Source organism: Neophocaena asiaeorientalis, unplaced genomic scaffold (genome assembly GCF_003031525.2).
Source record: "Neophocaena asiaeorientalis asiaeorientalis breed wild unplaced genomic scaffold, Neophocaena_asiaeorientalis_V1.1 scaffold648, whole genome shotgun sequence".
NCBI classification, from domain to species: Eukaryota; Metazoa; Chordata; class Mammalia; order Artiodactyla; family Phocoenidae; genus Neophocaena; species Neophocaena asiaeorientalis.
Window position 1 is genome coordinate 2,825,358 of NW_020172781.1, and position 11,251 is coordinate 2,836,608.

General features: G+C 52.2%; 1 protein-coding gene across 1 annotated transcript in view; it reads left to right on the forward strand.

Moving 5' to 3' along the window:
• The window catches only part of HECTD4 (HECT domain E3 ubiquitin protein ligase 4), a 185,576-nt gene that overhangs the window by 165,450 nt on the left and 8,875 nt on the right, over nucleotides 1-11,251 (forward strand). The window contains exons 63-69 of the mRNA XM_024741407.1: nucleotides 2,527-2,750; nucleotides 2,848-2,999; nucleotides 4,375-4,481; nucleotides 5,181-5,304; nucleotides 8,214-8,404; nucleotides 9,528-9,674; nucleotides 10,681-10,800. Coding sequence (XP_024597175.1) covers nucleotides 2,527-2,750; nucleotides 2,848-2,999; nucleotides 4,375-4,481; nucleotides 5,181-5,304; nucleotides 8,214-8,404; nucleotides 9,528-9,674; nucleotides 10,681-10,800 — 1,065 coding nt within the window. The remainder of the gene's footprint in view (nucleotides 1-2,526; nucleotides 2,751-2,847; nucleotides 3,000-4,374; nucleotides 4,482-5,180; nucleotides 5,305-8,213; nucleotides 8,405-9,527; nucleotides 9,675-10,680; nucleotides 10,801-11,251) is intronic.

Below are 11,251 nucleotides of genomic sequence, written 5' to 3' on the forward strand. Positions count from 1 at the left end.
AATGAGGCCACAGAATTTAATGGGGCTCCAAAACAACTCAGTAATCTAGATAAATAATTATTTTAATATAATACTTATGAAAGTCAAAATTAATGCAAAATATCCATGGTGAACAAACTTAAAATTTTAAATAAAGACGGGATCAGTATTAATGATTTTTCCTTTTGCGTCAGGCTTTAATATGGCCCTGCACAGTACTTCTAATATTTCACTCATCATGGGTTTCTTGTATTAATTTTGATTTTTTTGAAGGACCGCGGTACAATGTGTGCCTTGATCCCTGAGTTTTTCGGGACTCTTGTGCGTGAGGGGCTGCCTCTCTCTCCTCGCCCTGGTTTCAGCCCTGCTCCCTTATTAGTGAGCACGGTGCCCACTCGGCTCTCAGCTCCCCACGTGGGGGTGGCTAGTGTACGATCTGTGGGAACCCTGGGGTCTTTTTCTGCCATAATTAATGCTTTGCCAGTCTTTTCATGCTTTAATCCGAATTTAGTTCTAGCTCCTGATTGTATTATGGTCAAACCTTCCACGTAAGATACTCAGTCTTTTGATAACACATTTGCCACGTTACAGCCACACGCATTTTGCTCGATACTCTTTTAAGCTGTGGTTCTACTGAATCAGCTCTTAGATCTTGACCACGCCTTCCACACACCTGTCTCCTCACCCTCAGCCCAGATGCCCAGGGGACCTTTGTGCTCTGGCTCCTGAAGCCCGGCCTGAGCTGGGTGTGCCTCTGGAGGGCCAGACCCCCAGAGAGAGGGGATGAGGAGGCTGGGCAGGAGGACAGGGTGTGATGAGCAAGTCAGTCCTGCCCGCAGGTGGGGGCCCTTGGCCACGAGGAGCATGCAGATGCAGTGGAGCATCCTGTTCCACTGGGAACATTCCTGACTGGCCCCTTAGGAAAGGCGAGAGCATCTTCTGGAGTGCTTCTTTGGGGAACAAAAAAAACAAGTGTTTTTTTTCTCGTGCTCAGGGACAGTTTTCTTGTATCTGAGAGAACTTTCTTTTCCACCTGCTGGCTGGGCCAGGTTTCAAATGCATCCTCTAATAATAACTATTGAACAACTTGTACTTTGCACTAAAAGTACTCGCAGCCTCTACATCCTCTTGCTCCTTGGGGACTATCCATCACAGACATGTTGAAGTTAAGGGAGGTTCAACCTCCATGATAAAGAGACCCTAGAGTACAGTAACTCAGACCCAGTGGAAGTTCATTTCCTGCACATGTAAGAGTCCAGGGTGAGCCCTGAGGTCTGCCATTTGGGGGCTTGTTATCTCCACGCAGCCAGTGGCGGGGATGAGTGCAGAAGAGAACATGATCTCAGAGAAGCAGCAGTGAGCCGTGGCGTGAAGTGAGATCTTAGTTCCCTGCCCAGGAATTGAACCTGGGTAGCCTGGATGAAAACCAGGAATCCTAGCCGGTGGACCAGCAAGGGCTAGAGGCTAGAAGCAAAGTTCCCCTGGCCCTCACCCCCATTGAAAAATGTGTTTCTCAAGGAGGCGAGAACTGTAAAAACAGGTACAAAGTTTATTATTGGGGACACAGAACAACAACAAGTGGGAGAACACACAGAGAAACAGTTTGTTGAGTTGCCAGAAGCAAGGCAGAGATGCACACCGGGAGAGGAAGGGTGTGGGTGTCCTCCCTAATGAGGAGGAGTCCAGTAAAGAGGCGGAGAAGTCATGCATTACAGGGCAGTTCTTCCGGGTCTTTGTTTACCTTTGGCCAATTACTTGGTTTCTGTTTCCACCCCTGCCCTGCCCTAGGACCCTCCCCAACAGGAGTGCACAACTTTTTTCCAAGATGGTTCCACCCCAGAGGCCTATGGGAGGGCCTTGGCATCACATATTATGGGGTGGTGCCCCTTCCTTTTTGAGCCCCAAGGAGCCTTTCTGTGCATGTGCAATGTCTCCCTTGCCCCAAGGGATGGGAAATACATTATGTGACCTCTTGATCTTTACTCAGAACAGGGTTTAGCCCCTCTCTGTCCCGGCCATAACTGTTACCTCAAAGTGTCCACAGGAAACAAAGCCTGGCTATTTACCCTGTTCCTGTTGTTATTTCTATTTCGAAGTGCAAACAGGAGGCTGGTTCTAAATAGCTAACCTGGAGCCCACCTATCTCCTGTCTCAGGAAATGCAAACAGGGGGCTAGTTGCAAGTGTCCAGCCTGAAGTCCATCTTTTTCTCGCCCCAAGAAATGTAAACAGGAGGCCAGTTGTAAATGCCTAGCCTGGATCCCATCTGTGTCCTGCCTGAAGCAGACTGGCCCAGGAGGGGCCCATGTCACGGGGCCGCACCTCATGGCACCACTCTTCACAGCAGAGAAGGCTGGGCGTGTAACTGAGGTGTGCGGGCAGAAAGGGGACACCAGGTCTCAGTGGACAGCTCATCATCACCACTAACCACCCATTACCCACTTTCAAAAATAAATCATTGATGAAAAGTAAATCAGATGCTGCAGGGCTTATCCTGACGTAGCGTGTTCACTGCAGAATCATTTGCCCTCCCTCCATTCTGTAACAGGTGAGAAGCTGGTGCCCGGGGCCAGAGAGGTGCTGACGGAGATATTTAAGAGCTGCGCCCACTCAGAGCAGATGCTAAGCCTGACACCAGCAAAGCCCATCAAAGTGTCTGACATTTATCTCAGCAAAGAGCAGATCAACTCCCAGACGCCAGGCAACCTCCTCCACCTCTTCTTCACCAATGTTCGGCCCCCCAAAAAGGTGCTGGAGGACCAGCTCACCCAGGTAGCCACCCCATCCCTGCCGCACCCGTGCTGGGCCTTGCGTGCCCCTGGGGCTGAGTCTGAGCCCCCCCCCCTCCCCCCGCTCCGGTGCTCCGCAGATCCTGAGGAAGTACGGCGTGCCAAAACCCAAGTTCGACAAGAGCAAGTACAGCAAGGCGGGGAAGGAACAGCACCCCGGGAAGGTGGTGAGCACCAAGCGGCCCATCACCAAGCCTCCCGCCAAGGACAAGGCCGTGCTCAACAGCGCCAGGTGGGTGACCGAGGAGCTCGGAAGGTGGGCCGGGCAGGGGGACGCGGGGCCACCTCCTAGCAGGCTTCCTGGGAGGCTGTTGGCGCCTTGGGGGAGCCAGACATCCTGGCTCTTCTCTGCTCTGCTGCCGGGGTCCTTTTCGCCCTTGCCTTCGTCAGCTGGAAGAGAACGTTTCATTTTGCCCACAAGGATAGTAAAATCTGGACCATGCAGGCTGGAAAGCAGACCAGTCTGAATTAATAAAACATCTAAAATGTACAGAATTGTTTAAAAAGTCTAACTTCTTTTACCCACACAATAATGCACAGTTATTGTATGAAAGACTGTAAAGTGCACCCGTGCATATTGGAAAACACTGAAATACCCCCAACGTAGCAACTGCTTTTAACATTTAAGTGCAGGATGTTTTATTTGTGCATGCGTATTATCTTGTTACATTGTAAATGGCTAAACTAGTACAATATTCAAAAGCATATGCAGTGAAAAGCCACTCCTCTTCCTCTCCATCCTTAAGCCTCCCAGCTCCCGTGCCTGAGGCTGCAGTGTCACTTTCGTAGCCTTGCAGAACTGTTCTGGGTGTACACGAGCAAGTGTACGCGTACCCAGAGGTCGGGAACTGTACAAAATGCCTGTACCTTGCTGTTTCTATTTACTCGTGATCTTGGAGATGATTCCATATCAGCACAAAAAGAACTTCCCCCGTTCCTCTTTTAAAGTAGCTCCATAATATTCCATGTGTGGATATGCACACATATTTAGTAGAATTTTCTTTAGAAACATGTTTATGACTCTCAAGTTGAAATTCAGGTAGTGAAGTACTACCGAGCAGAAGTCTCTAGAGGACTTGTTTAAGTCGTCAGAGAAAAAAGTGTCTTAAAATTTTATTAATTAATTATACATAAACGGGGCTTTTAAGTCAGTACTGTCCCATAGAGCTTTCTGTGACGATGGAAATGTGCATTTCTCTGTCTGTGCTACTCACCACAGTGGCCACTAACCACACACGGCTGCTGAGCACTTGAAGTGCGGCGAGTGCCACCAAGGAACTGGACTTGTAATTTTAATCAATTTAAACTTAAGTAGCTACATCTGGCCAGTGCCTGCTTCTTGGACAGTACAGCTCTGAAGTATGTAGAAAGAATGTTTGAAAAGTGTCTCTTCGAGATTTTCCACATTTTAAAGCATCAAATTGTCCTCATAATTTGCTCAGGAAACTTTTCTTGGTCAGAACAAAGCTGATCTTGACCCCCGCCCTGTCTGAACCATCAGCTGTAGTTGGGGGAGGGTGAACGAATGCCTGGTGAGGTTCTGCATTCCCCCCACCAGGAGGAGGTGTGGGCGTGAGGAATTCTGATTCTGGTGCTTTGGTCTACAGCAGGACTGCCTTGAGCGAGAAGAAGCCCACTGTGAAGCCGAAGTCACCGGAAAAGAGCAAGCCGGACGAAAAGGACCCAGAAAAGTCACCCACCAAAAAACAAGAAGGTGAACAAGCAACTTGGGCCTGATGCGGGCTTGGGGCTGCTTCCATCCTAGAGATGGCGGCGCAGCCTGGGATCCAGCCTCTTTGCTTTCCCCTGACCGCCTGGCTCCCTCGGGTTTTAGTTTAGGCAGGGCAGCCCTGCCCAAGACTCGGAAGACATCCCTGGCCAACTGCGATTATTGCTCCAGGACTCCATCTCTGCTGACCTGAACTGATGGAGGTTAGAATAGCAGCTCCAGAAATACCATACTCCCAAGGGAAGAATAGATGATTGCGATTGAAAGTAAAGATTGAAAATCTGCTCAGAAATTTTCTTCCAGAAGGGCACTTACCTGGGACATTAGAACCTTATCTTCCTAAAGGCCCAAGCAGACTTGGAGAAAGCTATTATTGTCACAAAAATTGCCTAGTCAGTCGGGAATGTTTCTGAGATACAGAAAGACGAGACCGGGGGGAAAGCGCTGCACCACTTGGTCACCAGCCCGAGGAGGTGAGGCAGCAGCTCAGACCCATCAGGTTGGGGGTTATGTGTGTCCTTGAGCAGTCGGGTGGAGACAGTCTGTTAACAGACCCTGGAGTGACGGCAGGAGATGGGGGTGGGGTTAGATGAATTGGGCCCTGAAAGAGAGGGTGCAGTGGGAGCATGTTGTGGGACCCCCTCTTCTCACCGATTCCTAACACTGTGAACACTTTTCCATCAGTCCCTGAGGAAAAGTACCTGACATTGGAAGGATTTCACAAGTTTGTTATTGACCGAGCCAAGCAAGACATCCGTAGTGTCTGGAGGGCGATTTTATCCTGTGGTTACGATCTTCATTTTGAGAGGTAAGAGGCTGTCAACCCAGTTGATACCTTGTGTAAAAATTGTTCTCAGAGAGAGTGGCACGGACGTATATACACTACCAAATGTAAAACAGACAGCTAGTGGGAAGCAGCCGCATAGCACAGGGAGATCAGCTCGGTGCTTTGTGACCACCTAGAGGGGTGGGATAGGGAGGGTGTGAGGGAGGGAAACGCAAGAGGGAGGGGATATGGGGATATAGGTATACCTATAGCTGGTTCACTTTGTTATACAGCAGAAACTGACACACCATTGTAAAGCAGTTATACTTCAATAAAGATGTTAAAAAAAAAAAATTGTTCTCAGCTACTAGACGCTTCCCCAAGCAATTACTCCCAGGGAAGCCATTCCATCTGGCCTGTTTTTAAGGCCTATTGAGTTATTTTCCAATTTTTCCTAATTGTTTTTTTTTCAATATTTTTATTTTTATACTTTTTACATCTTTCTTGGAGTATAATTTATTTTTACATCTTTATTGGAGTACAATGGTGTGTTAGTTTCTGCTTTATAACAAAGTGAATCAGTTATACATATACATATGTTCCCATATCTCTTCCCTCTTGCGTCTCCCTCCCTCCCACCCTCCCTATCCCACCCCTGTAGGTGGTCACAAAGCACCGAGCTGATCTCCCTGTGCTATGCGGCTGCTTCCCACTAGCTGTCTGTTTTACATTTGGTAGCGTATATATGTCCGTGCCTCTGTCTCGCTTTGTCACAGCTTACCCTTCCCCCTCCCCATATTTCCTAATTGTTAATGTGGATTTTCCAGCCTGTTTGAAACAGTGTTCTGTAGAACAGAAATTCACTGTCTCGCAGTTCTGGAGGCTGGAAGCCCAAGATCAAGGTGTCAACAGGGTTAGTTTCTCTGGAGGGCTCTCCTTGGCTTACAGACGGCCACCTTTGTGCTGTGTGCTCAGGTGGCCCTTCCTCTGTGTGCCTGCATCCCTGGTATCTCTCCCTCTTCTTATGAGGACAACAGTCCTATTGGATTAGGGCCCCACCCTGTGACCTCATTTAACCTAATGACCTCTTTAAAGACTCTGTCTCCAAATACAGTCACGTTGGCGGTTAGAGCGGCAGCATATGAATTGGCGGGAAGGGGACATTTCAGTCCCTAACAGGGATGATTTCTTATTCCAAAGAATCTTTTTTCTTTGGACTCACATATTCTCTCCCACTCTCCATTGCCCTCTCTCACTCCCAGGCAGGAGCACAGCAAGGTCCCGAGTCACCAGGTCTCCAGGGCCAAACTAAATATGGTTTCCCCTTTCTAGCTGTAAGTGCATCCCAAGCAGGCAAGATGTCTGCAAACCGAAAGGAATCTCCCTGCTCTCGCCCTCTGGCTCTGCCACACACAGGCCTACACGCCCGTTCCCACAGCAAGATGTACTGGGCCTCAGAGAAGGAATGGCTGCCAGAAGCATGCTTTTTTAAAACCCTGTTTTCAGAGTTGAGAAATTGTTTACTGCTTGGCACCAGCACTTTGTACCTTCACTGAAGGCTCAGAGTCGATGCCCAGATGGGCCTTGGATCATGGTGACAGGGCCAAGTTCTTCGACTGGTTTTAGAAACCAGTAAGAGACACGACTTTGGGGGTTTTCGTTAAAAGCAGAATCACCTATTTTGGACTAGAAACTGCATTCCAAGTGAAAAGGGGACAAATTGGACTGCAAATTAATTCCAAGGTGACACATTTGTAACAGCTGAAAGGGCTGGTTCACGTGTTGTTATGGGGCCACGGTGATGACACATCCAGCCTGGAAGAGGGGATCACCTCCTGAAGGCGCTAGGTCTCTCTGGGAGCACTCCTAGGGTAGGACAGAGGTGGCCTGCAGTGACAAGAGCCTGGCACCCGGCTCCACCACCTCCCTGAGACAGGTCCCTCTGCGCGATGCACCCTGTGTGGCATGTGACCCCCCTCGAGGTGCCACAGGTTCTGGAACGAGAGGCACCTGTCCACCCACCTGCCTGCCTGCAGGCCTTTCTTGGGTTAATAGCTCAATGTAGAATAAGGACACACACACTCGATAAAAACCTCATGCAGTATATTCAAACACAAAGGAGATTTCCTGTGATTCTGTGCCCAGGGGTAGTCACTTGGAAAGGTTTCAGTAAACACCTCTCCCAACATTTTTCCAGGAGTAGATGTTTCCAGTACTGTAGCGGGGAGCAGACAGGAAGTAGTGTCCTGCAGTGTGCTTTTTTCATTTTTCCACGTCATTTGATACTGTTCTACCAGATGACTTTAACGGCTGCCGAGCAGTCCGTTATTGGGGGTGGCGTAGCTTATGGCTGACGTTGCTGTAGCAAGGCAGCCCTCACAAACACACCTTTGCCTGCCTGCTCAAGGAGCCGCGTAGGGGAACCCTGGGGTGGGATCGCTGGGTAAAAGATGATGGCTTCAGTAACACCGGCAGCTGACACTTGCTGTGCCCTCGGAAGGGGCGGGGCACCGCGCTGTGTACATCACAGGTGTCCTCAGCCACTCCTCCTGACAGCGCGAGGCTGTGCTATCGCCAGCTCCATTTCATAGATGAAGAAACTGAGGCTCAGGAAGTAGGTGTGCTTTGTAGCCTAGACTTCACCCAAGGACTCCAGTGCCCCGTCTTTAACCCTAGAGCCCTGCTGCCTACAGACAGCAGGGAGGCACGTGGGGATGTGTGTTGCCGTCCCCCCTCCCCCCGCCCCGGCCTGCTCAGCTTGTTTCTTTAGAAAGGAGCTTTCCCCTCAGGACAGGCAGTTCCTCTGCAGTCAGCACCTTGGCTGGGCACCAAGAAATGCCTGGGAGGCGAGGCTGTCTTACAAAGGTCCTCCGGGAGCTGGGACGTGGCTGCGGAGGAACCCAGCAGTCCCCCAGCGGCCGCCGCCCCACCTTGCCTCTCCCTGCCCCCAGGTGTGCCTGCATCGATGTCCGGCACGCACACAAGGCCTCCAGGAAGTGGACCCTGGAGATGGACGTGGCGCTCGTGCAGTACATCAACCGGCTGTGCCGCCACCTGGCCATCACGCCCGCGCGGCTGCATCCCCACGAGGTGTATCTGGACCCCACAGACGCCGCCGACCCCAGAGTGGCCTGTCTCTTGAGTATGTGGCCCCAGGGGGATGCCGTTCAGGGTCCTCCCCCCGGACCGCCCTGTGGGGGCCTGCCTCATGACGGTACGGGGTGGTTTAGAAACACTAGATGCCCTTTCTGTGCCCATTACAAAAATCCTTAGGAACACCTGCTGTGAACAGGTGGGTATAAAAAGGAGCGAAAGACGAGCAGTTGTGATTATGGCCAAATTAAAGTTTGTGAGGCCTTATTATGTGCTCCTCGCAACCAAGCCAAGCAGCAGACACAGAAGTGCGGTGGCTCGGAGGCGAGACCCCTGCCGTCACACCCAGGCCCCTGCCTAGAGGCCGCCTCGGATGCCAGGCTGGCGTTGGGGGTGAGACGGGGTCAGGGCAGTCTGGTAGCGTGTGTCAGAGACATTAGCCTTAATTACAAGAGAGCAGCACGTTTATATCAAAAGCTAGGAATGCACGCAACAGTAACGCGCACACAGAAATGGACATTCTCCGTAAATCCACCCCTGGAGCATAAGCCCTGTCACACGCAACAGGCCCTGGGCCGGCTCCGGCGCTGGGGTGTGTGCGCGCCTCGGGCCCCGCTTAGCCTGCTCACCCTCACTCAGCCACAGTCCGAGCCCTCGCTCTCTTGCGGATACCGCGACAGGGAACGTGGCCGTGAACTGTCCCGACGTCAGTCTCACGGTCAGAGAGGAGACGTACGTGAGGGCAGACAAGTAAAATTCAGTGTGCCATGTAACAGTCTCCTGGTTTCAGTGTGTGAGGTCACACCACGAGGAGCTGGGGGAAAGGTACACAGGACTCTACTTTGTTCTGCAACTTCCTATGAGCCTGTAATTACTTCAGAGTTAAAAGTTAAAAATCAGATGGTACGCAGCCCCGGCACAGCCGCAAAGGCCGGCTGAGTGGACCCTCAGGTCCCCTCCGAGCCTGGGCCTCGCCCTCTGCTGCTGCTTGGCACAGGCTCAGGGAAGCCGGGATCTCTCACTCACCAACAGCCTCTGGGTTCCAGGGATAAAACCCACCGCGGGAGCCTCCCTGTCCCTCCCTGCCACCAGGCCACCTGCATCGTTCACAGACGGAGAGTCTCGGCCTCGCTGGGCCGAGCCCCCGCCTGACCGCCCCTCATGCCCTGCAGATGTGCCCATCGAGAGCCTGCGCCTGCGCTTCGCCCTGCTGCAGTCCCTGAACACCACGCTTGAGACCTTCTTCCTGCCACTCGTGGAGCTGCGCCAGACACCCATGTACACGCACAGCATTGCGGCCCTGCTGAAGGAGGCCAAAGGTCAGTGCCTGAGCCTCCTGGGCCGACCCCGATGGGTGGGGTCTCCGGCATCACCTGGACTCCTGCAGCTGCCCAGGCCCCCACCCCCCCACCCCCAGCCTGTCCTTAAAACAAATATGCTCTGAAAAACTAAATTTACTAAAAGAGTTTTCAGATTATTTAGAAATACATAAACGTAAAGCTCTGACTCACTAGCTGCCCCCAACGTTCCTGCATCCCAGCGACGACCATCACTAACAGGTGAGTCTGTCCTTCCAGACTTTTCTATTCACATACATATAGACACACACATTTGTCTTTTTGTTTTAAATCAAAAACTGGGTATCAGGCTTCCCTGGTGGCGCAGTGGTTGAGAGTCCGCCTGCCAATGCAGGGGACATGGGTTTGTGCCCTGGTCCAGGAAGATCCCACATGCCGCGGAGCGGCTGGGCCCGTGAGCCGTGGCCGCTGAGCCTGCGCGTCCGGAGCCTGTGCTCCTCAACAGGAGAGGCCACGACAGTGAGAAGCCCGCGTACCGCAAAAAAAAAAAAAGAAAAAAAAAAAAACTGGGTATCCTCTTATACATTCTGTTGTGCACCTCTGTTTCACAGCTCTCTGCCTGTCAACACACACACCCTCCTTGCCTTGCTGTCCACAGTGTAGGTGTCCATGTCCTTATTGATAGACACTTCCGCGGTTTTTATTTTTTGCTGTTTCAGAAGTGGCCACAGAAACCTCCTTATTCTTTATGTATTTGGGTTTGTATTCCTGCAAGCGAGGCGTCTCGTGGGCATGACAGGGTCCAAGGGTTTAATCCTGCGTTCACATTTGGGTGGAGACTAGTCACCCTCCAGTGGCACGGGACCTCTTACGCCCCCAGCAGCACATCCCCCCAGGGGCCCACGGGCTGTCCCAGAAGAGACCGGACGGACCCACAGGGGACAGTGTGGCCCCTGCCAGGCCTCGGGGTGACTGGGAAGGAAGGGAAGCCACCCCATCCCAGCCTCTACCGCATTCCCCCCTCCAGGGCTGATCTTTTATGACACGAAGGTGACCGTCATGAACCGGGTGCTGAACGCCACAGTGCAGAGGACAGCTGACCACGCGGCACCGGAGATTACTCTGGACCCACTGGAGATCGTGGGAGGTGAGATTAGCTACACAGACCAGAGGATGCAGGCAGCAGTCCTTCAACTAGTTGATTTCTCGCACATAAGAGAAGCCTCTAGAAGTGGGAGTCCCGGGCTGCTCTGACATCCCTCGTTGGCGTGGGTGCTTCTGTTGCCCTGCTCTACGTCCCAGCCTGTGACGTCCCCCTCCAGTCCCTCCCAAGCTCCCAATCCAGGCAGCAGAGGGAGGGGGCATCAGCGGCACAGGCTGTGCCTCAGTGCGGGGGAGGTGGGCTTCGTTCTGGCCGTGGACATGCTAAAATCAGGGCTCTAGCACCGAAAAAGCGGGGAGGCTAGATATTGGGGAGGCAGCCAGGAGTCTCCGCCACAGCCTGTGAACGGACAGATGTCGGGAGGGGCACGTGAGAGGAGCCCAGGTGCGGGGCCTCCCCCGAGACACGTGGAAGGATGGGAGGGGCTGACCACGTG